Source organism: Aedes albopictus, chromosome 3 (genome assembly GCF_035046485.1).
Source record: "Aedes albopictus strain Foshan chromosome 3, AalbF5, whole genome shotgun sequence".
Lineage (NCBI taxonomy): Eukaryota > Metazoa > Arthropoda > Insecta > Diptera > Culicidae > Aedes > Aedes albopictus.
The window spans coordinates 238,677,957-238,705,452 of NC_085138.1; the positions used below are offsets into that span (position 1 = coordinate 238,677,957).

The window sequence follows — 27,496 nt, forward strand, 5'->3', positions numbered from 1 at the left end:
TGTTTGTTGCATAGCTTTAAATAAACATTCTATAATATAGGAAAATATAGCATTATATAAGATGTTCTTTGTTATGTAACTGAAGCGGCTTTGGTGAATCATTGGATGAACGAACAAGCTTTTTCGATTTTCGGACTACAGTACTAGGATTACATTCCATTCGGTTTCTCCAGATGTTTTTTGTGAATACACGGCAGGATGTTGATTGGTGAGTTTGTTCCATATCTATATATATAAAAATGAGTTCAAAATCCCTTTGAGGCAACAAAACTCACGAACGGATGAACCGATCAGCATGACTCTTGCATGGTTCGATTCGTATTCGTGGTGGCTGTGTTTATATGTAATAGTAGTTTACGCAACAAGGTGCAGAATGAAGATTTTTACAGCACGAGTCGTACATTTATCCAACCCAACGAGGCTTGCCGAGTTGGATAATAACGACGAGTGCTGTAAAAATCGAGTTCTGCACCGAGTTGCGTACAACGTTTTTTGCAATTTCATAAATTACCACTTGTGGTTAGTTTTACCAAAACTTTCCCATCAAATTGCACATTGATTTTCATAGCCTTGATTAAGAAAATCTGATCATAGCAGGTTATACTGTGTAGTTGTCACAATTTTCAAAACTGCGTCCAGAAAGCATCAAGAAGTTGATGAAACCTGAAAACAATGCTGTAATGGTTCATTACGCAACGCAAATCAGTGCTGTAATGAACCATTACAGCACTGTTTATTTGGTGCGGGAAATTAGGCCTTTACCTGTCAGATTTGCGTGAGGTAAAACAGCCTATTACGATGAGAAATTGCAAAAAAATAGTTACACAAATCAACTAAAAGTTATGAATTTTCATAATCGGGGAAGAAAATCTACACGATCGTAATGAAACCAATCTAGAGTGCCATGTTGCAAGACCTTAATTGTGTCAAACCACCTCAGCTTGGCAAGACAAAGTCTGCCGGGACAGCTAGTTTTTTATATTTATGATTAACAGTTTAAGTATGTATTTTTTTTTTTTCATTCAATAATATACGCATCTATTCTACAAATATTGAGGCATACGTAAATCCAGAAGTTCATTGGCACAAATATATTGAAGAATTGTAAAAAAAATGCGAAAAAAAACACGCAGTTCCGGCGGGATTTGAGCCCACGACACGCCAAGTCTCCTAGACAGGGCACGTTAACCAACTTCGCCACAGAGCAGGCTTCAGGGGCATTTCAGAGCACTTCAGGAGGTTTCAAGGGCGTTTGAGAAAAATTCTTAGGATTTCTGGTCCTTCGCCATAGAACAGAAAACGATTCTGCGGAGTAGCTAGCCAACCCGAATCCAATAATGTCTATCTCACCTCACGCTCTTCTTCGCAACTCATCATCTGCTCGTCAATTCTATTCAAAATTTGCATTCTGAATTTGATTCTGAAACTATGAGTTTTCAATCAGATAGGGCCTGTTCATAAACTACGTAGACTCTAAGGGGGGGATGGGGGGGTCTGGCCAAAGTATACACTCCATACAAATTTCGATAATTTTGTATGGATGGAAGTGTACGAGGGGGGAGGGGGGTCTGAGATAGCCAAAAATGAGTCTACCTAGTTTATGGACAGCGCCATAGTTTAAGATTAGGGTAAAATCTTAGATTTCACAATGTGTTTACAAATTAATGCTTTTGACTCGATCGCATTTTCATTAGTGTCAAACAGATGATTACTCTTTAGTTCATTCCTTTTTAAATATTTGATCGCGTGTACACGGGGCCTTGAAGAGCATGCATCCTTGACAATCGCATAAAATGATCTTGTACCGACTTTTCGAACCCTCTAAGCAGAATACCCTCTTCGTTTTATACCTTTTAATTCCGCCCTAATCGCTTATCCTTTGACACATACGCGTATTTCGACTACCACTTGTAATCTTGTGCGAAATACGGATAAGCAATTAGGACTGAATTAAAAGGTACAAAACTGATTACACTCATTCGCACAAAATGAGATATTTTCTTCAGAAAAAGTCTTAAGAAACTTTTGGCGTGTTTCGAACATTTATGTGTTCATCTTTCAGCAACGCTTTTAGAAAAAGTGTTAAGTCGTCTGTCTAAGAGAATTAAAATTCTACTAAATTCTCGTTAATACATACAAAACAATGTTTGTAAACAAAGAAATAGCTTACTTGAGCTTGAGCTTGATTGACCACCCCTGAATGCTACTTCAGTATCGCCAGACTAGCTACACTTAACAAGGAATCAATGCGACATCTACCGGGGACTAAGCAGGCATCTTCAATGTGTGAGTGTTGATAATCTTCTATTTTTAGGCGGCAATGGCGCCTGCCACGTAAGGTTGCACCAAGAGGTTACACGGTCAATTTGGGGAAGGCAAAGGCAGGGTTGTTACAACAGCGCGAATTTTGCGAATTTCGCGATTTTCGCAGATTTGGCGCGGATTTTCTCATGAAATTTGGTCCTCGCGTGGATTTGCCGCGGAATTGATTTTTGTAGTGTGTATAGCCAAAAAATTGAATGATTATAGACACTTTATTTTAAAATAATGAAATGTATTTGTTAAAATTTGAAAATCGCCAGGTTTGGATGTTCAAATGGATTTGGCATCACTGGTAGTCGATATAATTCGAAAATATGTTAAACTATTGACTGTTTCAGAAATTATAAATACACTTTGTTTATTAAATTAAATGAACTGTTCTGATGATTTTTACCAACTTCTTTCAGAGTATAGCATATTGTACTCCTATTTTTATATTTCCTTTCAATTGTCTTGATATTTTAAAGAACAGTCGAGTTCTCTAACAAATAACTTAATTTTTCAAATTTGCATTTGCACAAAGGTGTTTTTTAATGTTTTCAACATTATTTATCACTAAATACCAAAAATTATCTAAATTTTTTATCACATTCGCTTTCTCAACAAGTTGTCTAAGGAATGCTTTGATCACAATTTGGGAAAAATCGATAAAGTCATTTCCACAACATTTTTTCGGAGATCAAGTTTCTTATTTATTAAGGTTTTCTACGGCACATAAGAACTACCATACAGTTTCTTAGCTTTCTTGAACGCATTTAATCAAAACGAACTGATTTTTTTCAGCTCATTCGATCCTTCAGATGGCAAAGCTTATCATACCATAAAAACGAATGCAGTAAGCAGTAATTAAGACATTCGTTTGCTTGACGTTTGTTGCTACTGTTGTTGTTGAGAAATTCGAAACAAAAAGTTTTGTATTGAGAAGGCCCGTAATGGTGGTTCTTGATCAAATATTCCAGTAAAAATTACTCTTACCAATCTAGAAATATCTTTTATTATCGATACAGCATTTTTTATTGAGTTTGGAAATTAAATATTTTATCTGTGAGAGTTTTTTCTTTTCTACTATGCTACATTTTTTGACCACTTTGTGCAACTTCAAATTTTAATCATCTAGTTTACACAGCCCTATTTTTTTAACTTTTACCACAAACATCAACAAAATTGGTATTATTTGTTTCGTTGGCATGTTTACTATAAGAACTAGAAGAAACTTTTTTGGATATTGTGCTCAAATTGAAATGGCAGTTAATGCTTAGTGTATTTATAATTTCTGAAACAGTCTATAGTTGTTCCCGACAAACCTAGTCTTTCAACGTTCCAAGTCCAAATAACAAAGACGATGCGAATCGGACACTTCGTTCGCGAGTTATGCGTGGTGTCACGTATGCCACTGCATTTCTTGTGATTGGTTTCGGCTTTCTCGTTCTTTTTTGGACGGTTTTTAAACCGGACGAATGTGCTTGAGAAAGCGCTTTGTGCTAGTGAAGAATTCACTACGACATTTACCATTTTCGTCAGCTTTTCAAAACATTTCTCTGAAGAAGTTCTGCAACAATTCCTCATATTTCCATTGCGGGTATGTTGTGCTTCTTTATTCAACTTTCAAAAAATATCAAGCTTCTCAAAAAATCATCTAATCCCATCCGAATGAGATTTGGATTGCGAAAAGAAGCAAAACAATGTGCGACCGTGGAATCGAGTTCAGTTCTACGCCTACTGGCGACGGAGATAGTCGAGTGACTCCTTAGCTTGAAGGAATAGAAGCGCCCGTCTAGCAAATTGGGAGTCGTGATTTCGAGCCGGAGTACGTGGATTTTTTCATAATTCAAATCTCGATTTGTTCATCGAGCACATGTTTTTGTTGTGCACATGGTTGTCAAAGATATTGATGGATATTTATAAAAATATAAATCAGAAAAAAAAACTTGGCAAAAATTCTAAGGAATCTCTGTAGACATTCCTACATATATCTAATATATATATTACTCTAATATATATACTCTAGTATATATATATTGTAATTGGAGAAATTCCTAATCCAGGAAAACTCTGTAGGAATTTCAAGACTCCAGTAAGTAAATCTTGAAAATTTTCAACATTGTCCTTCCAGGGTTTTCTCAGTGCTCAGTGCTCATTTTAAGGGACGTTTTCTCAGGTTTCTCCTGGTATTCTCCTTGGAAAATTTCTCACTGAAGATTCATTCAAGAACTATTAAGACATTACTCGAAAATTTTTCGAAGTTAAGGACTGTATCATTAATTATGAGTAGACCAGAAAATTGCTGTATTTGAAAATGTTTTATTTATTTTGTAAATTTAATTTAATTACATTGTTTATTGAGCATCAGAAAAGCCTATGACATGATTGTATATTTAATTTTTCGTAGATCTTGCCACCTCTCGCACTTTCTTCTTGGCGTTCTTCATAAGGTTTTGGAAACCGTTCCGACGATGGTTTTGCTTACGTTGACCCAGTTTTTCTTCAATTTTATGACGTCCTCTGCTCCTCTATCCTTTTTCCGTAGTTTCCCTTTCATCAAAGTCAACTATTTCTCAACGGGCCTTATTTGCGGGCAATTTAGAGGATTCATTGCCTTTTCCACAAATTGAACATTGTTTTCTTCATACCAGTCAAATGTGTCACGCGCTCAGTGGCAGGATGCCAAATCCGGCCAAAGTAATGTATGACCTTTGTGCTTTCAGATGAGTGGCAGAATAAGTTTCTGGAGACATTCCTTCCGGTATATTTCGACGTTCATACTTGGGACGGTGAAGAAACGTGACGATTTCATACCACATCGACAAATTGCTTGCCAAACCAACACATTTTCCCATTTTTTTTTCGCAAAAAATTTATTTCTCCTAATTCGGAACATCCGTGCCATGCTTCACAGTGAAAAACTAGGCCCTGGAAGTGCCTTGTAGTCCAATTTGACATACGTTTCATCATCCATGATGATTATGCACTTGCATTTTTTGCTCAAAACATCGTCGTACAGTTTCCAAGCCCGAGTTTTCACATAATTCGCCAGATTTTGACTACGTTTTGGATATTTCTGTTTTGGGTAGGTCTTCAGGGAATTACGCTCCTTGGCGCGCTGAACCATACCAACAGTCGTTCCACACTTTTTTGCATAATCTTTGATGGATACCTCCTATTTTCCTTTAACAATTTTGCAAATTTTGCTGTCCAAATTCGACTTGGAGGCACCTGTTGTTTTGCTGCGTCCGGGTAAGTCTTACAGTTTGTTATGCATACTGAATCGTTTGATAGCATTTTGGACAACAAAAACCTTAACACATTCAACTTTTGCTAATTTTCTTAGCGATAATCATTTTTCATTGCAGTGCTTGGTCACAATCGATTTTCGCTTCTCTTCCGTAAACCCTCGCATTGTTCCGCTTGAGGAAAAACTTCAACTTTTTATGAAGGTTATCGTTTGTTTACAACGTTGGCAACACATAGACACATAGCAGTTGTAATAATAAGGCATAGTCTTTTTAATACAGAGCTTCAAAGGTGTACTCATAATTAACGATACAGTCCTTATCTTATAAGAATTTTGCATGAGTATCCTTCTCAAATTCATGCTGATTTTAAGAAATGTGTTCCGGGCAGTGAAGAGAATTGTCAGACAAAAGAGGCACAAAACAAGCAACAAAGAAGGTGCGACGATTACTCTTTATCCCTACTGGTAACAGATAATGACATGATCTCAAAATTTTTTGTTGCAGACAAAACGGAAGCTGAATTTGTTGCGTACTTTTCAACTCGTGAATAATCAATTATTGCTAACCCAAAGTCGAAACTGTTTGATGATAGAGCTTCACCACAGTTGCAGTGTTTACCGACTCGAAGTTACCGTTCGAAAATCGCAATGCAAGGCTTAAAAATCTCTGAACTCGTGGTGTACGATGTTAATCCCATTATTTTTAAGTTGGGTCAAACTTATGTCGCATGGGTTTGTTTGTCGCAACAAATACAGGTTGCGACATTGTCATTATTGTTGCGCGATGGTTGAATTTTGATTCACTGGTTCCGGGTACTGTTTCCAAATATTCGGAAATACTTTAAGAAAGTCTCCACGTTTCATTCTGTTTATTTCAAAGGTTTTTTTTTCAGAAATGTCTATAATGTTTTTCAGTCCCCTTTAAAATTTCTCCAGTTTTTTTTATATTATTTCCCACAAATTCAGTACTTAGTTCTTGGAATGTTTCTCCTAAGATTTTGTCCAACGAATTCTTAATAAAAATCGCGCAATAGATCTTCAGGGAATGGTTTTTGAAAAAAAAAATATTAACGAGAGTTTTGCCTAAATGTTTTCAAACTTGCAGAAAGCTTACAATAATCAAGATGAGTTGCGTTGATTTACGTATCAAAAGATCATTCTTCATCTAGCACTTAGCTATTCCATTCTGGTTTAATGGATTTAATGAGTTTAGTCAATAACGTTAAGTAAGAAAAAAACACAAATTTACCTTCACACTCTCGCGAATTTGGCGCGAATTCATTTCCAGAATCGCGCGGATTGCAGTTTTGCTCGCGCGGATTTGGCGTGGATTTTTTTCCACCTTTCTCGTAACAAGGATGTGATGATTGCAATCGTTTGTATCCACTGCAGACCGAATATACCTTCGCGTCTGCACACATTCACGCGGATGTCGGAGTGTTGGTGGGATATGGTTGACAGAGGGTTCACACATTGGAGCGTGGATGCCAGGCGCAAAGTGATAGATAGTAGCGTATTTATTACTCTGAAGGTAATGCGGCACAGTTCACTTGATTGCATAACTCGTAGGCGTTATATAATAGATTTACACTGTGCTGAGAAAAATATGTGTATGAATGTGATGAACAAATAAAATAAATGATATAACAGTAGAAACTATGAAGAAGTTTGTAACGTACTTTTGCAGGAGTTGCTTGAATAAGTTCGAAAGAAATAGATTTTGTAGCTTGAATCGAACCTAACCTTAGGATAGCACATATTACCCCGATCTCCCCTACCTACTACAAGAGCGTCGGCGTCGTCGTCGTTTGCATGTTCGTCCGAATGCACAACGGACGCGCAACGATAGGGACCTGGTGCTATGCCGCCGCACCGCGCTTGTGAGAGTCTCGCAGGGGTTCCGTCCGATCCGATGTTTATTTGCATTTTGAACATAAAACGTGGCCGATACAGCAGCGCGGTTTGCATTTGCGAAAGAGCGCGCGATCCTGACGATCGTGTTAGCGGACGCCGCCGTTTCGATCAAGACTCCCGGGAGAGTGGTATTCGCGGGTACGCGCGGGCGCGTTCGGTCTATTGTGTTTAGGTTCTAGTGATCGCAGATCTCATATGGCGGTTATTTGGGGGAAAATGGTCCTTTAACGAAAATGTGCGATAATGTTAACAGCGTGATTTGTCCGAGTGTTCGTTGTAATGCGGAGTGTAGCAGCTGATCTCAGAAGTAGTGCCACAAGAGGTGGAGAAAGTTTTACAGCCTAGTTAATATCCCTTCAGCAAAGTTTTAAGTTTCCTGTGTCATAATGAAGCACAAGTGATTTCACGAGCAATGTATCCACACAGCGGTTGGCTCATAAAAGTATGCAGTAGTGCGTGTTGACACCCAAGTGCTGAAGGCTACCGTTTCTTCCATTTGAGTGATGTCTAATTATTCTGCATGCAGCATCTTATTACTACACCGAGTGCCATCTAGCTTTATTTGCATCCATGCCAGTTACACGAGCTCACAGCAGCTATCATCTCAGTGAAGACCATTTGCTAGATTTGCTAGATACCACAACAGCCAATGCATTTCAGTTTCAGCTAGGAAATAACTGTGATTGAAAGAGCAGGTTGGGAAACACATCCTTACTTGGAAAATCAAGTCGCCTTTCTGTGCAAGTGGTTCTCCCGCTGTGAGGAGATGGATTTGTGTTATTGATGATCCACGACAGAAGGTCCGAAGAACTAGCCATTGTGAATGCTTTGTGGCGGTGTGCTATATTTTCTATTCTATTGAATCGATGACATCAAGTGAGACGAAACATGGCGTGAAGCTTCCAATCATACTGACTGAATAGTCTAATGACCAATGGTGCACAATGATATGGATATAGCTAGGTTTGTTTGTGCTTGTGAAATTGGTTTGCAACAAAATAATAGTAATAAATGTAAACATTACAGTGCATTTTACTGGTCGGCAGTGGGAAATTTATCAAAATGTATAGACCAGAAAAGTAGAACTGACCGCAACCAACCATAATTTCCAATATTGGCTGACTATTATTGATCGTACATATTAGGACATGGGCCCCTATAGCAACAGCTGTAAAGTCGTGGATATTCAGAATAACCCGGCTAAGAGTGACGGGTACAATTCCCGATCGGTTCAGGAACTTTTCGTGATGGGAATTCCCTTGGCTTCTTTGAGCATACAGTGTTCGTGCCTGCCATACACTCCCGATCAAAAGTTTGGGGTCACCCTCTCAAAAATACGTCATTCTTTTAGGCCCATATCTCCGTTAATTTGCGTCCGATTTCAAAACCCTAGGTATCATTCAAAAGATAATAAGACAAAGTAACTTTGAACATGATTTAAATGAAAAAAAAAATCAAAAATTTTTGTGTATAAAATAAAGTAACTTTTCACTTTAATTTGAAGAAGAGAGAGTCGATGAAGAGAACTCTCTCATGTTACTTTCGCCCTTATTTAAACTCAATCTAGAGTTGTCAAAATTTCTAAAAAATGCAAATAAACTTACGGCAGTGTCGCTGGAAATTGGGTCGACCAAATTTTAAGATGAGAGCGGTAATACTTCCTATTTTCTATTAGCCTTCGACTGCCTGTTACCGAGCTTAGCTAAAAAATCTAGAAAAAAGGTTATTGAGCAAATTAGCTCTTGATGTCATCGACCAAAAGTTTGGGGTCACCCCTCAAAATGGTGTATCGGCCAAAAGTTTGGGGTCACTATTGTAAAACATGGAAAAGTGATTTGTTGATATCTTTGTCATCTTTCATTCAATTTTAATTCTCCTTGGCTCCTTGACTCTCCAAGGTCATCTGAAATGTCCCCATTGTTGATCCAAATCATACCGTTTGATAGTTCTTTCTTCAGGATTTTTCGTGAATAGGATTCATAAAACCTAAAACCTTAAAATGAATCATTGACCATTTTGATCGCTTCCGGAGCTTCCGGTGTGCCCTGGCGGAAGCTATAGTAGAGAACATCTGCATTTTAACTCCAGAATATCCTCGCGACATTTCGTGAATAGGATTTCTATAACCATGAAAAGGCTACTGGTAATTTTGTGCTAGTGCTAGATTTATTTGCTCTTGAGGGATGGAAAATTCCAAACGCAATTTTCAAATTCCTGAAATTTTCGAACACTCTGATTTAGGCCTTCATTACCTAATGTATCAGTTTTTTTAGAATTAAAAAATCCATGTGATTTTTAAAGGTTAGCATAAAATTGGCTTATTGGCTGCTGGGTGAGTTGCTGACGCCAGCTGTTAAAATCAAGATTTCGATGGTTCGATGGTTTAAAATTAAGATTAAAATCCTTGTTCAAAAATAAAATTAGATGCAAACACAAACTTCTTATCATTTCTTTATCAATCAGTGACTTTCATGAACACGAGGTTCTATCGTGCTAAATCATTTCTATGTGAGAGAAAAAAAATCATACAAAATGTCCGCCCCTTCAGAAAGCTGCATTTCGGTTCAAATTCAGGTTACTTACCCTCCGAAGGAAATTGCAAAAAACTGGGACTCAAAAATGATTTTGCCCAACACGTGCTTCGGCGGACTGGCAACAGGTTTGTTCATTTTATATTTAACTTCGAATTTGAACTCATTTTGTTCTCTGCAGAAGCAAACGTCCAAAATTTGCCCAACAATATGTCGACCAGCCATTGAACTTCTGGAAACGGGTTCTTTGGAGCAAGTTTGTACCAAATCTCTCGAGATACTGGCTGAGAGGTGGCAACACGATGGTTCGGGGGTTTTTTGCTTGGAGTGGCGTTGGAAATCTTATAAAAATATGTGGAACAATGACACGCAGAGTCGTATATAAGCATTTTGAAGCGCAATTTGAAAGAGTCGGCGCGTAAAATTGGCTTAGAGAAAAAAAAAATATTTTCCAGCAAGACAACGACCCCAAGCAAATCGCCTACAAACACGTTCTTTGCGTATTAAACTAATGAAATAACTTTCTCAAACTGCAAAAAATTCGGAATATCAATCCGAATGTTCGATTATGTTTTCTAATTTACTCAACGTTCCAGTGTACAGATGAATGCATTATGAGTGAAATTATGACAAAAAAAGTCTACAGCTCAGGTGAGATTTGAACACACGACTTTTGTACGCTAAACGAGTGCTTTACCAACTGCGCTTTTAGTTGTTACAAGCAAATTCAAATTCCATCGATCATGATTCAGCTTCTCCTAACCACAACTCTATCCATTTCATTTGTATGTCTAGAGCGAGTGCAATTTATTGATTCTCCTGAGAATTTTTTTAAAATAAGGCTGGATCAACCAAAAAATGCATCCGGCAGAAATTCTTTCCAGGTTTTCACCAGAATTTGTTCCAAAATATTTTCAAATATGATTTAACGGCTACGCAGTCTTAATGCGTCAAAACGAGTTGTTATATAACCAGACGTTTCAACACTTTGGATGGTATCTTTTTCAGGGGCAACTAAAAGGATGTATTTTTACTTTTAGTATGTGAATGTTGTTACTTGTTCTCTTCTTACGATACGTTTTTCGTTTTTTGTCCTGTATAGTTTTTTTTTCTAACTTTAACTGTCGGGTGATGAAAGTTTCGGCACATACTGTGGGTTACATAATTTGTGTTAATATTATTTAAAACATTATTTGCCTTAATTTTATGTTTGATGTCTTACATTTCGGGTTTTTTTGTACCTCTGGCTATTTTTTTTTGGCGTAGACAATTTGGCGCAGTTTTGGGCGGTGAATTACGAACCTCTTTCTATTTTTTATAGCTATCGAAACGTCGGGTTAGATAACAACTCGTTTTGATTCAATAAAACTGCGTAGCCGTTAAATCTGATTTGCACATAATACAGTCGATTCCTCCAATATTTTCAAAGAACATCAGACGCTTCTCTGAAAGCGTGCCAGAATTCCATCAAGCTAATTTGAAAAACAAATATTTTTTCTCGGAAGTTGATCAGAAATATGTATGTACTTCCAGAAGTTCCCTAACATTTTTTCAGTATTCAGTATCTATTCTTTTTTAATGCATTTGTTTGCATCGACTGGATTCCCTAAGCATTGTTACATGGTGAAATCGAAAACATGACGTTACCGCGCCCAGGTGCCGAAAATGCTGTCGTTTGTTCTTTTTTTTTTGAAGAATATGACTTGCTGTTCGAATTCACATTATTTCTGAAAATTATCGTAGGCATCAGAATTTTTTCTAGGATTTCTGCTAGGTTTTGTTCAGAAATTCTTCCAGAATAATTTCCTATATTTTCACCCTCGAAAAATATATTTTTGCCATCACGTTGTGAAAACGTCAACTTTTGATGGAGCAAAAGAGCGCTAAAATGGCCTACTTTTTTCATTAAAACAAACGTTCCGAAAAATACTACTTTTCGACAGTTTTGCCAACATCATTTTTTGTTTATTTTCATGTGTGTAATCAATGGTAGGATGAACTGCGTGTTAAATGGGGTTGATTGACCTACTCAGTCGTACCTCATTCTGCAGAAGTATGCAACCTAGACAAAAATCCATTCAAACCTCATTTTTCGTGATGACAAACAATGTGGTATGCAATTCGTTGCAAAACTCGATTTTTTCAGCACTCATCGTATTTATCCAACTCGGCAAGTCTCGTTGGATGAATTTACGACTCGTACTGAAAAAATCATCATTCTGCAACTTGTTGCATAAATAAATAAAAATATTATGCAACTCAGTATTATTATTTTTTAATACTACTCATTTCAGTATCATAATGTCCAACTATTCTGTATCGGTTCATTATGCAACTGGAATGAGTTGCACAATGAAAAATAGTTGTATAATGTTTATTATGCAACTCATTTGAGTTGCATTATGAAACTCGAATTGATTGATTGATTGATTTGTCTTTATTTAAGAGACTTTCAGCCCTTGGCTCGTTCGTCTCTTAAACTCGCATGAAATCATTGCATAACTTTTTTATATGGAACTCGCCAGATAGGCCTATTTCGTTTGCGACTTATTGTTCTGAACTTTTTTTGTACTAAACTTTTGAAAACATTGCCGATTTAAGGTTATAATTTTAGGTGAATTTATAAATAGAACTTCTTGGCATTTGTCTTCATTTCTTGTGAATTCTAACCTGATATGTTCAATGATGCGTAGCAGATGGGATTATTTCCAAATTTCTTCAAAATCCTTTCCTCCTTCAAAAACTATCAATAATTTTGATGAAAATTAGAATTCCCTTCCGAGAAACCTCCTCCAGCAGGAAGTCCTCAGTCTGCAAAAATCTCAGATCGAATTTTTAGAGATCCCAATAGAAGAGCTTTTTCTTTAGAATAACCAACAAAAAGAAAAAAAAACAAACTTTTTTTATTTCTTAGTTAATTAATGCGTAAGCGCACTTTTTACCTTCGATTGCTGTTTCAGCTTTTCGAAGTGCTTATTTATCAAAAAATCTTCGATTATTATTTGTATTTTTTTTCTTTCTGGACTAAAATTCTTTGACTGAGAAAATAGCAGTTTTCCAAGAAAATCGACCGACTGCCACATTTTGATTTCCGACCTGTCATCTGATATGATGTCTAATCTGTGGTCCACGGTCTCAGAAACATGAACTTTTCAACTTCTAATGGAGTTTCCAATGCAGTCTTGAGCCTTCCAGAGTTTTGAAAATAAAATGAATACTTTTGAAAAATTGCGACAGGTATTCCTCGATTTAGTGAACATTTCAGTTTTCAAAATATCTATAAAATCGAATTTTACAAATCGAAGCTAATTTTTGAGGTTTACTCTTATATAAACTGTACACTAAAATATAGCAAAACATATAAAAACTGCATGAAAACTGAGTTTGTTGATAAAAAGGCTCGGAGTTTTTGGCATATATTAGTGATTCTCGCTAAATAACGAATAAACCACTATCTCGCTAGCTTGTTACGATCGAAATCTTTTGTCTCTAAAAATATGTATGGTTGATTCAAAAGTCAATAATTTAAGTATCAAATACATCAACAAACAGACAATATTTTGAGCAATGGACATATACAACAACGTTATTTGCATAAATGTGTCAAAAAATGTTCATTCAGGGATTCATTTGAAAATGTCTCCGAGGGTGCACCCTCGGCAATCCTTTACGAATTGCTTCAGAAATTCCTTCAAAGATCCCTTCTGAAATTCCTCAAAGGGTTCAAGCACTTGATGGAGCGTGGTTACTGGTTATTTGCCGAACGATCTTTCTGTACGAGTAGTGTAGGTTAGTACCGATATCTGCTCGATCGCCTTTTGTTGCAATTCCGCGATGTTAGATAAAAGTAAGCGAATCCAAAACTTTCAACTTTATTACAAATTCACTTTAGAAATTCCTCTGGATATTTATTCAGAAGTTCTTCTCATTTTTTTCCGTAATTCGTCCGAGTATTCGGTTAAAAATTCCCTCACGGACTATTTCAAAAACTATTCCATGGATTCATTCTGAAAATTTCAAGGAATTCAAGCTCAAGGAATTTCCTCCTATTCTACGAAATCCACAAAGAATTCTTTCAAAGCATCTCTCATGATTTACTTCTAAAATTCCTCCATTTTTTACAAAAAAAAATAAATGAGTTTGAGCAAAAATTACTCCAGAGATTTTTTTCAAAAAAAATCGTTCAAAGATTCCTTCAGAAATTTCGTTTGACATTCAAAACTATTCCAGTGCTTATTCAGAAAATGTCTCAAAACTTCCTTCAATTTTTGTACTGGGGTTACTTTGAAAATTCTTCCAAGGATTTCACCAGAAATTTCCGCAGCAACTTTCAATTTCTCCAGAAACCACTAGTAATTCTTCCAGAAGTTTTACTAAGAGTTGTGAAGAAAGTTGTGCATGAGTTTCTGTAGAAATTTCTCCAGGGATTTCTTTAGAAATACTTTAGAAATTTACCTTATTTTTTCGGGACTTATCTAGATTTTTTTTTCTCTCAAACGATTTATTCCAAAAATTTGAATTCTGCCAGAAAATCTTTCTGGGATTTCTCAACAAATTCCTTCAGGTACTCTTCTGAAAAAAAAATAGCGGGATCCATTCGAAAATTTTCTGCAGGGAATCCTATAGAAGTTACCCTAGGGGTTCCTTCACAAATATTACAATTTTTACTGATTGGATATTTAAAATTTTACCATTAAAAAAATAATGTGCATTAAAAAAATGTAATGTACAGGTTAAATGTACATAAAATCGAGGGTCCACTAAATCGATGTATACCTGCACCAAAGTCCAAATTGGGCTTTGTCTGCACAGTGTTTCTGCCAACGTCCCTAATTTTTTTTTTTTTTTAATTTTTTTTGTGTATTTTAACTTAAATGCTAATTCTACACTAACGTCCCTAAGTGTCATTTCTATGAAGTTGAGACGTTCTGTCAGAGTTTTCGTGTTTCCTCTCAAAGTTAAATTAAAATGTTGAGAAACCTTTCCCCTTGGTTTGCGATCACGTGAAAAGCAATTCGATTAGGCTTCTTGAAAGTGAATAGAAAAATCAACAGTCGTCCAAAAGAAAGAAATAACCTGGTGCACCCGCAAACTGAAATCGAAGACAAAACATCATTATTGCGCACAAGGACACTGAACAACCTATGTTTTGGCCTTTGCAGCCATTAATCGCAAAAGAATTGTTTACGGCTGCATAGATTGATACGTCTACTTTGGCTCAGATTGGATAAATGAATTTGGAATAACCAATTAGGTGATTGAGTAACGCTACCGAAATCGCAAAATTAGCATAAATATACACGCCTTCATATTCGTGAAGACAAAGAGAGTTTACTATAATAGTGACGTATGAAGAGGGGTGTTTCGTTTGTGATTTCGGGTGATTCTACGCGAGGTTCAAAATAAGAACGTGAAACCTACTTTCATTTAAAAAGTGTGCAGTTTAGTATACGCTGTAAATTAACATCTTCAATGTTGCCTGAATAAGATTATCACCGACTCTCAGATTTAAATTATGGCTTCCAGCTGTTTTCTGCGCATGGAAGCGAGAAACGCGTTGCTCATATTTGCTGTTTTCTTGTTGCTTTTTTTTGGAAGCGGGATCGTTGCGTTAAGTTACAAAAATAAATATTCTGTAATGGAAGCAGCAGAGAAATTGCTGGAGTTTGAGATGAAATCCGCGGCGATGCAAGCCATAAGCAAGCACAAACAAACCTTTATAGTTATAAGTATCCCATACCCATGCACCCAAATCGGTCCAATAGTCGGAAGGTTCCCAACAGCTTCGTTCGTTACCCAGGTGTGTCATAAATTTCACCCACAATTCCGAGAATCTCCAAATCCGCGTGGATGCCGCTTGTCCCCGTTGAACGCAACTGCCATTGTAAGCGGCTTAAGACTGATTGCCCAGCGCAGCATCGAACCCAGCAGGAAGCGGTTTCCACACTCGTGAGTGCTCACCGCCGCCACCGTCTGCCCCAAGATGAAGATGATTGGCTACGATGAGCTAATTTTAAACGTTCAACGACTCAAAGAGTACAGCCGCCGAATATCGAGATCGTCCAAAGTGCATGTTAGTGTTGCTTCCCTTCACAAATAAAAAAACTAAAACTACATTTTATGCATTTCCAGATTCCTATCGTAGTAGTAAGTGCGTTCAGTAGGTTTGAAAACAAGTTTCGAAGAAATTATGAATAAATATCTGTTATAATAGTACCAGATTCTTTTGGTGCTGTGAAATGTACTCGCTTTCCGCTGCGAGGTACCTTGCTCTGCAAAAGTGGTAACTATTTGAACCAGATTGCGATTTGCTAGCATGCACCCTAGGTACCTACCGGTTGGTCAGCTAACAATAACAGACAAACGCCTAGTACCGTGACATTCAAGATCGTGGGTGAGGTAAGATTGCTTAGCCTGATTGATCCAATGCGCCATGATACGGGCATTGATATGCATAAATCAAAAGCTACACTGCGCACCGATTAATTACCGGTTGGCGTACAAGTTGCGATTAAGAATGGCTTTTAGTATAATTCAATCGTTTGGTTGTTTGATGCATTTATGGGAGTTCACGAATGAAAGCTAATGCGAGAAAAGGCTTGTTTAAATCTGAAAATCGGTGGTTTACAATGCACGTGCAGTCAAAGCGGGTTTCTTTTATGAACGTGATATCACTGACAGGAATTCGGGTTCTCTATTCAGATGGGCAAGATCAAATCGAGTAGTACCTTTCAAGTGGTGTCCCAGTTGTTCGAAATCTTTTGAATAGTATAGTTTTACACTCCAAAAATAAAAAAAAACTGATTAAGTTTCTCTTAGAAACGGCTACGCAGTCTTTTAACAGTGAAACGATGTTTATTAACTGCCCAACGTTTCGACACGGGATTAGTGTCTTCTTCAGGGGACACTAATCCCGTGTCGAAACGTTGGGCAGTTAAAAACATCGTTTCACTGTTAAAAGACTGCGTAGCCGTTTCTAAGATAAAGTTGAATCCCAACAGTCGAACCTCCAATAGCAAACTGATTAAGATTTTGAAAAGTTTTGACAAAATGTTGATTTTAGAGTATGTAACCAATGAATATTTTGGGACAAATTCGAGATATCCAGTATGATAATCGCCTCCTTTTTGTAGCCTTGGCTGAAAAAGCTGAATTAATTAGAAATAGGTATTACATAAAAAATACTAAATAACAAATAAGGGTATTTTCGCATTCACTCCGTCCTTATTTTACGTCCACTATCGGGGGGGGGGGGGGGCGTAAATCAAATTGGACGTAAAAAAAATCACAGTACTTACCTAATTTCGTCAAAATACCAATGTTAGATGCAAGTTTACCTTCTCCATGTGTTCAGCAAAGTTTGAGTACTGACCAAGGGCTATCATGTGTGGCCATTCACTGTTCGAAATTTTGACCTCAGATGGCAACACTGATCGATCTACATAAAATAGTCCATTATCTGGGGGTGTTGCTTCAAGGCACCGGTAAACGTAGTTACCAAGTTAAGTTTTAGACTTCCCTAACTCGTGATCCAAAGCAGATAGAAAAGTGCCGTCTTCGGAAAAGTTGTTCAGAAGGATAAGAACATTCTGTTGATTTACCAATTAGTTGGAGATTTCGCCGCTAGGTGGCGCTAGTTATCAAGTGAAGTTTTAGACGTCTCTAACTCGTGATCCAAAGCAGATAGAAATGTGCCGTCTTCGGCAAAGTTGTTCAGAAGGATAAGAACATTCTGTTGATTTACCAATTAGTTGAAGATTTCGCCGCTAGGTGGCGCTAGTTATTAAGTGAAGTTTTAGACTTTTCTATCTCGCGATCCAAAGCAGATAGAAAAGTGCCGTCTTCGGCAAAGTTGTTCAGAAGAATAAGAGCATTATGTTGATTTACCAATTAGTTAGAGATTTCGCCGCTAGGTGGCGCTAGTTATCAAGTGAGGTTTTAGACGTCTCTAACTCGTGATCCAAAGCAGATAGAAAAAAGCCGTCTTCGGCAAAGTTGTTCAGAAGGATAAGAACATTATGTTGATTTACCAATTAGTTGAAGATTTCGCCGCTAGGTGGCGCTAGTTATCAAGTGAAGTTTTAGACGTCTCTAACTCGTGATCCAAAGCAGATAGATATGTGCCGTCTTCGGCAAAGTTGTTCAGAAGTATAAAAGCATTCTGCAAAGCATTCTGCAACCAACATGATTTCACATGGTATCGGTATGCGTGATAATGTTCGCGCCATCGTACAAATAACGTTCCAGTTGCACTTGTGAATACAATTAGTTGGTTTTCTTTACATGCTTCTTCTTCTTTTTATGGCTCTACGTTCCCACTGGAACTTGGCCTGCCTCTCTTCAACTTAGTGTTCTTTGAGCACTTCCACAGTTATTAATTGAAGGACTTTCTTTGCCTGCCATTGCATGAATTTGTATATTGTGAGGCAAGCACAGCACTATCCCCAGGGAGTCGAGAAAATTTTCCCGACCGGAACGGGAATCAAACCCACCTTCCCCGGTTTGGCGATCCATAGCGTGTAGTTACCAACACGCATACGAAATTTTACATAGCGATCCGATCTGGAATTTGGTAATTGACCGATGAGAAACATGCTCATGAACAGGAAAAATGGACGATATTCAAGACTTCCTTGCGTGGCGTAACTCGTAGCTCTCGGATGCGATTTGTAATCATGTGAGTTTTTTTTTTTCAATGACCGAAGGATCTGAAAAGGAGGCCCTCGTAATATATTTTTGTGTAACAATGCACTGCAAATGAGGTGCATTACAACATTGTCGAACATTCGAATTGCCTATCTCACACCTGAATTGATATTTTTAACTTTATCTAAATCTGCATGGTCAGTGTTGCCAGTAATAACAGAATTTTTGTATCACAGTGTGAAATAACACACTGTAAATGAGGTGCACTACAACATTGTCGAACATTCAGATTGCCTATCTCACACCGGATTTGAGAGATTGAGCTTTATATAAATCTGCATGGTTAGTGTTGCCAGAAATAACAGAATTGTTGTATCACAGTTGGAAATAATGCACTGTAAATGAGGTGCACTGCAACATTGTCGAACATATGAATTGCCTATCTCACACCGGATTTCATATAGTGAGCCTTTTCTAAAGCTGCATAGTCAGTGTTGCCTGTAATAACAGATTTTTTATATCACAGTGTGAAACAATGCACTGTAAATGAAGTGCACTACAAAATTGTCGAACATTCGAATTGCCTATCTCACACCGGATTTGAGATATTGAGCTTTATATAAATCTGCATGGTCAGTGTTGCCAGCAATAACAGAATTTTTGTATCACAGTGCGAAATAATGCTCTGTAAATGAGGTGCACTACAACATTGCCGAACATTCGAATTGCCTATCTCACACCGGATTTGAGATATTGAGTATTATTTAAATCTGCATGGTCAGTGTTGCCAGCAATAACAGAATTTTTTTATCACAGTGCGAAATAATCCACTGTAAATGAGGTGCACTACAACATTGTCGAACATTCGAATTGCCTATCTCACACCGGATTTGAGATATTGAGCATTATTTAAATCTGCATGGTCAGTGTTGCCAGCAATAACAGAATTTTTATATCACAGTGTGAAATAATCCACTGTAAATGAGGTGCACTACAACATTGTCGAACATTCGAATTGCCTATCTCACACCGGATTTGAGATATTGAGCTTTATATAAATCTGCATGGTCAGCGTTGCCAGCAATAACAGAATTTTTGTATCACAGTGCGAAATAATGCTCTGTTAATGAGGTGCACTACAACATTGTCGAACATTCGAATTGCCTATCTCACACCGGATTTGAGATATTGAGCATTATTTAAATCTGTATGGTCAGTGTTGCCAGCAATAACAGCATTTTTGTATCATAGTGTGAAATAATCCACTGTTAATGAGGTGCACTATCACTAATTGCCTATCTCACACCGGATTTGAGATATTGAGCTTTATTTAAATCTGCATGGTCAGTGTTGCCAGCAATAACAGAATTGTTATGTCGGAGTGTGGAACAATGTACTGCAAATGAGGTGTACTACAATATTGTCGAAAATATCAATTGACACCCATATAAGTTATGCTGAAAAGTCTGATATATTGTGCACATTCATATGTATATATTTAGCAATATATGACTCTATTAGAACAGTGTTGCCATCTTAAAGTGTAAATAATAACAACCGAAGCTATCACTGGTTAGCTTTTGTTGTCCTTTCAAACTTTACAGAACATTATTTGTGTCTATTTAGAAAAACTATTTGATAATTTGAGCAATGATTGAAATGGACGTTAATCTAAATTTTGGACGTAAAAAAGTGGACGTAAACTAATTCGGCGTAAAAAAAAGTGGACGTAAAATAAGGTCGGAGTGTATATTCATGGGCAGTTTATACTGTAACTTTGCTTCTACTAGTTAGATCTCCATAAAATTTTGGTATAGCATTCACAAGATCATATACCTTAATATAAATGAAAAGAAACCTCGATTTTTTGGCCTATCTCAACATATATAACCCTTAATCCGAGAAGGAACTCCTCGGATTCATCCTACTACTACCCTCGAACATTTTTCATTGAATGTCAAAAGATAACCAAGACGTACAGTGACCTCACACCGATGAATCACCTTAATTTTGTACACTATTTATGAATCACCATGTTGATCAAATGAGTGATCAATAAACTGTGGTCATTTTTGCCGATTCATAAATTGTGGGGTCACTGTACTAGAGGAATTACAGAAGGAGCTCCTTGGGGAATCCTAAGTTCTGGGAAAGTTCCAAGTGATTGCATAAGTAAATACCTTGAGATTTCCTTAAAGAATCCCAGAAGAATAGGAATCTGTGACAGGGTGTCTACTACCTGGAAAAAAAATCTGGAAAACCGGGAATCCTCTAGGAATTTTATTACACAGGGAAAACCTGGAATACTGAGGGAATATCTTGAGTATTCAGGGAAATTTTTCTCCGATAAAAAAAATAAAACATTAGGTCGTATGAAAAAAAGAGTGAACTTTAGTACTTGTAGATTCAAAGGAAGGGTCTAAAAGTTTACTAAATTGTGGATAAAAGATGTCGAGTACATACGTAGTTTTTTTTCTTCTTTTGAACATGAGCTTTTACTACATGTGTGTAGTAAGAACAAACTGACATATCAAATATTTTCCCTTAATGCTTCAGGTGCTTACTGATTCTTACTTGTGGTTCCGTGAAGACGTTAAAAATTCCTCTGAATGGTTAGGTTACACAGCGCAACATTTTTTTGTCTCAAGAGCAAACTTATGTGTCTCCGAAGGATTTTGGGCCGCTGAATCCGAATCCGGGCTCAGATTTGCTCCAACACGTCACAATTTTGAGCTATACCACAATTTATAGGGCAAAATATGCGATTTTGGGCTTTTTTGACTGCAAGCCATTAAGCAAGGAAATATCTTTTTTAAGCAATCAAAAGGTTAATTAGTCAATTACCATCTAATTTAACGACTCATGCAAAATATTTCGTTTTACCTAATCAAATTTGATAGATTTAAGGATTTTATGTTAATATGAAAACTTGCATACAACTTTTGGAGGGTGACTTGTATGGGAAATATCGGACCTAACATAAATAGCTTAAAACTATCAAATTCGATTTGGTAAAACGAAATATTTTGCATGAGTCGTTAATTTAGATGTCAATTGACCAATTAACCTTTTGATTGCTTAAAAAAAATATTTCCTTGCTTAATGGCTTGCAGTCAAAAAAGCCCAAAATCGCATATTTTGCCTTATAAATTGAGGTATAGCTCAAAGTTGTGACGTGTTGGAGCAAATCTGAGCCCGGATTCGGATTCAGCGGCCCAAAATCCTTCGGAGACACATAAGTTTGCTCTTGAGACAGACAAAAAGTTAATTTTTGTTACGCTGTGTTATTCGCAAAGCAACCGAAATCAAGAAGGAATCTGGATATTTGTGTAAAACAGCGAGGTCTCCTAGACCTAACAAATATTTCCGATAAGCCTACGATTCCGATAAAGTGCTGCAAATACCACGTGGACCTGGATGAACCTGGAAGTTATAATCCATATAGTAATTCCGCTACAAGGACTTTTCCAGAAATTCCGTCAGCGTTTTTTTCTGGAACTTCTTTGGAAATATATCCTAGAATACTTTCAAGGATCTCTCACAAAATGCCTTCCGTATTTTTCACGCCATTTTTATTGGTATTCCAGGTAGGTATACTTTCGGATTCCTTCCAGCATTTATTTTTCCGGATTCCTGAATTCCGAGTGATTTCTCCTGAAGTTTTCTACGGGGTTGCTACAGAATTTCTTCCCAGTATTGCTCCCAGCGCCCGTCGTGGGGTTTTTCCCAGAGTTCCTCCTGTGTTCTGCTCAAAATAATTTTCGTTGAATTTATCCCGAATTCTCTATAAGAATTTCTATCGGGATAAATCGTAGAAATTGTCGCAGTATTTCTTCTAGAATTGCTCTCGGGATTCCTTTTCCTTTTTACGCGATTTTTTCCGGTGTTCCTCTTGGGACTTCCCCAGGAGATTATCCCAGAATTTCTCTCATAATTGATACATGAGTTAATCCTGGGATTTCCTAAGAAGTTTTTCGTGAATTTTCTGCAGGAGTTCCCGAGATTTCTTCCAAAATTTTCCTGTAATATTTTCAATAAATTTCTGTGAGATTTCTTCTACTGTTACTTCATTGTTTTCTGCAGGAGTTTCAGCTGGGGTATTTCTTAAGGGTTCTCAAGTTTGACCTGAGATTTTGTTCGTAGTTTATCCTGGAACTTCTCTTAGAAGATCTATCCGATGTTGGTCCTGGGATGTCTCTCAGAATTTACCTTGGACTTTCTCCTAAGACTTTTTTCCGGAATGTTATCATCTAGATATTTCTCATTGAATTCTTCCCGTGATTTTTTTTCAGAGCCAGGCTGTTCCTCGTAGTAGTGCCGAATTTCTTACAGTGATCCAGCTGAGATTTTTTTACATATTTTCTCTGCGTTATTCCCACAACTTTTCCCGGAATCTTACCGGTAATTGTCCCGATATTCTGGATACTCCTTCAGGGATTTCTTTAATAAGTACTCCAAGAGGTCTTGCATGGATTTTTTCACGGGTTTTCCTCAGAATATCTCCTGGGATCAGTGCTGAAAAATTCATTTCGTCATATCTAAATTCAATCATTTACAGCTCATTCCAGAAGCTGAACCTCAGAATACGGTATATGAAAAACTTGTGCAATTAGACCAGTTCTGCAAGAAATTCACGGAAAAAACGATATTTTTCGAATATTTAAGGTAAATGTCACGGACTACCGTCGAAAAATGCAAATGATATTCACGGTGAATATCATTTGGTATTTTTCAAAGGTAGTCCGTGACATTTACCTTAAACATTCAAAATATAGCGGGTTTTCCGTGACTTTCTTGCAGAACTGGTCTTGCCGCACAAATTTTTCAAATACCATATTCTCAGGTTCAGCTTCTGAAATGAGCTGTAAGTGATTGAATTTAGATATGACGAAATGAATTTTTCAGCACTGCCTGGGATAACTTATGAAATTCCTTATAAGAAATGCCTGGAGAAATATTCCTAGCAGTCCAAGTGAAATCTTTCGAGAAACTCCGCAGTCTTTTTGAAGCATACTCGACAGTGAGACCTGTGAAATTCCGTGAGGAAATTCAAGAGAAATATCGGAAAACTATCGGCAAAAATCCCAAGATAAACTGCTAGAAAGCTATCCCGGAAAACCATTAAGTGACATTCGTTATCGATCTTTTATGAATTTTGGATGGATCTTCAGAGAAATCCACCGAGAAACTCTGGAAGCATATCGTAAAACCTCTGGGAGAAATATCGGAAGGTATTCCAACAGATATCTCGTGAAATCTAAAAAGAACTCTGCTGGAAATCCCAGAAACAACTATCAGAACTGTTGAAGTTTACCTTATTTTGGAGATATTCTTGTATAGTTTTTGAAAAGGATGTATTTTTTTCGAAAATAAAAATATGTTTTTGATATTTTTTTTAATAATAAAATTTCAATATTTCACTTGGAAAAACCTAGAAAACGCAGCGAATTTTATTTTGAATTCTGAATACTCCGTAGATACTCGCGGAAAAATGCCTACCTGAAAGGAAAGATATCCCTCCTTGTTAGGATATAGAAATCACGTTCCGGGAGATTGGTCCTTCCAGGAAGTGTGTCATTATTGAAAGCGTTGGTTTGGATATTGAAACTGTAATATGCGTCATTTTTGCGTTCAACGAAAATAGACAGAACTATGAATTTAATTTCCCTAAATGCCCTAAAATGTGGAGCCACAAAAATGGCATAAATTTACTTCATTTACAGTTCGTTAAAAAGATCTAACACAACCGTTGTAAATTTGCAGCTAGTATACACTCCCGATCAAAAGTTTGGGGTCACCATTTCTAAAACATGTCGTTTTTTAGGCCCACATCTTCGCCAATTTGCTTTCGATTTTAAAACCCTTGGTCCAGGGATGGGATCATTCATTTCTAAAATTGAATATAAATTTCAAATAAGCCAAGAAGAATTAAATGAAGTCGACCCAATTTCCAGCGACACTGCCGTAAGTTTGTATTCGTTTTTTAGGAAATTTGACCACCTTGGGCAAAGTTTACATACATTTTTGAAAAAGTTTCATTTAAATCATGTTCGAAGTTTCTTTCATTTATTATCTTTTGAATGAGATCTAGGGACGGAATTTAAAATTTTCATTTTCAATGAATGAAATTCAGCGTGAATTTTGAAAATTCTCAACTGAGGGATCAAAATAAAATTCATTTTGGTGAATGAATTTTTTCACCTATTCATTCATTTTTCTGTCACTGACAATTTTCACTGAGAAATAAAACTGGACCGTAACTCCCGATTATACTTCCAATCACCTCAAAACTTGTGCATAGTAATTATTTAGAACATTAATTATGTTCTCTATTTGTCCATTAAGTCGGATTGTGCGTGTGTTAACGGAAATTGGACATTTTACGACGTTCGAAAAAATATTCGTGACAGAGAATTGAATGAAAAAAGAGAGGCATTCTGCTGACAATGAATGTGGCCAAACACGAATGAAAAAATGAGAATGTCAATCTTCACTTTCAATCTTCGAATTTTTTACTCTCTGTCTAGGGATTTGAAATCAGATGCAAATTGGCAGAGATATGGGCCTAAAAAATGACATGTTTTTGAGGGTGACCCCAAACTTTTAATCGGGAGTTTAAATGTAAAAATTTAAAAAAAAAAGTATGGGGGCATCCATTTAGTACGTAACGCTTAGAGGGGGGAGGTACAAACATGCTAGATCCAGTCCTTGCGTCAGTGATTGGTATAACAATAATAATTTCGTTACCATTCCTGGAATTACTCGTTCTAGCTGAAAATAAAACAATTATGTCAAAAAGGCAAGGGGCCTGAAAGTAACTTTTTTGCAATTTCTCATCGTAATAGGCTGTTTTCCCTCACGCAAATCTGACAGGAAAAGGCCTACTTTCTCACACCAAATTAGCAGTGCGGTAATGGTTCATTACAGCACTGATTTGCGTTGCGTAATGAACCATTACAGCACTGTTTTCAGTTTTGATCAACTTCTTGATGCTTTCTGGATGCATGTTTGAACATTTGTGACTACTGCACAACATAACCTGCTATGATCACACTTTCTACAACAAGGCTATGAACAATGAACATCAGTGTACAGTTTGATGAAAAAGTTTTGATTAAAATCATCCTCAAATCTTGCCTCAAGTAGTAATTTATGAAATTGCAAAAAAAACGTACGAAACTCGGTGCAGAACTCGATTTTTACAGCACTCATCGTAATTATCCAACTCGGCAAGCCTCGTTGGGTAAATGTACGACGCGTGCTGTAAAAATCCTCATTCTGCACCTTGTTGCGTAAACTACTATTAACATTTCCAACTTTTGCAAAAAATAGATATCTATTCCACAGTTATCAGGCGGGAGCTGTATTTATCAATTCATTATTCTATTGGTAATAGTGTATGAAGGAAATTTGCATTTCTAAAAATTCTTGAACCGTACTGGTAATAGAACTCAAGTTCCCTTCGGCATATTCTTACTGAGTAATTGCACGTTTGTTGCGTAAGCTACATGAACCCCACGAAAATAACTGACTTAGATACACGGTCAGAAAATTCACACAAAACTGAGCTAAAGTGGGACAACTCAAAATTGAGTAAATTTTTTTTACAGCGCTAGCGCTGGCCCAAGTGCGAAAATCTCATCAGTTTAAGCTGTATAATATTCTAGCTGATGTGAAGAATATTATACGGCTTAAACCAGTTGGATTTTTGCACCTGGGCCAGCGCTATCGCTGGAAATGCAATTTACTCATTTTTTGAGCTGTTCCAGTTTAGCTCAGTTTTGTGTGAATCTTACTCATTTTAGAGTAACATTTTCTTAGCGTGTAGTTGACATCCCGTGTAGCAAAATTTCCTAAACACGTGGAATCCACAATTTAGTTATTATCCGTCGATTCAGATGCCTGTCCTCATTGTTCTTCAGATCTGTTTCCATTGCGAAAGACATGTTTTAATAACACCTAACAGTTACTCTTTTACCTGAAATTACCTCCTAAATAAAGACATAAAATCGAACAGGATCAATAAACAATTATCGTCAGCTGTCCGTTGACCAACAGTTGAAGGTTACCTTCGCTTCATGCTACCCAAGTAGGTATTTCTTTCCTTGGTATCATCATTTGAGTTGTGCACGTGATGCCTTTAATGCAAAGAAAGCGACAGAGGATGTCATTGATACCACCACGGCAAGCGCTATTATGTTATTTATCTCTATTCTATGAAGTTGTTAATCTGCCGTGGCGGCTCGTTTGTTCTGATAATCAATAATTGGTTTAATTCCTAACAAAACACGCCATCTCAGCAGCCCCGTAGGGTTGAAGGTTTACTGCCGGAGTGCACCGTTGTTGTTGTTGGCCGGGAGCTTGCAACTTATCGTTCTGACTCACCTATAAGTGCATGACGACTGAGCAACCACTTTCAGCGGTTTCCACTACTAATATTTTCCAATTCAATCATTCTTGCTGGTTTACAGTTTGATGGCTGTGGTGGCAGCCACCGTATAGAACCGGACACACTAAATGGTACCCACGTAAAATCCTGCTCTGGATACACGGCCGACTGTCCCACGATTTCATTGCCACTGCCACACAGAACTACTCTTTAAGTTATGGAAATGCAAGTGCTGATGTAATCTTAAATCCTGTCCAGTCCGTGCCGCAGTCAGTACCTTTAGTAAAATTATTTATCAATCACCATATAAGCTGCGCGCTGTCTGCATGCAGTTTCAGTTCACGGTTAAGGTGTGGGGTGGAGTATGTTTCTGTGCCATGTGAATAAAAACTCCCCGAACAACCACCGAGATTAATATGCCGAGGCCTTGTATGCAAGTCGTTGATTTTGCGCAATTTGAGA

At 37.2% G+C, this 27,496-nt stretch overlaps 1 protein-coding gene across 6 annotated transcripts in view; it reads left to right on the forward strand.

Annotated features, from left to right (window-relative positions):
• Window positions 1-27,496, forward strand: part of LOC109420153 (kinase D-interacting substrate of 220 kDa) — a 153,640-nt gene that overhangs the window by 68,497 nt on the left and 57,647 nt on the right. Inside the window, exon 1 of one of the 6 annotated variants that reach the window (XM_029868531.2) lies at window positions 15,777-16,072. The exons of 4 other annotated variants lie outside the window; for them this stretch is intronic. In XM_029868531.2, the coding sequence (XP_029724391.2) occupies window positions 15,983-16,072 (90 nt within the window). In that variant the 5' untranslated portion in view covers window positions 15,777-15,982. Of the gene's footprint in view, window positions 1-15,776; window positions 16,073-27,496 lie in introns of those variants that run through there. One more of the 6 variants, XM_029868532.2, reaches the window with a different exon arrangement.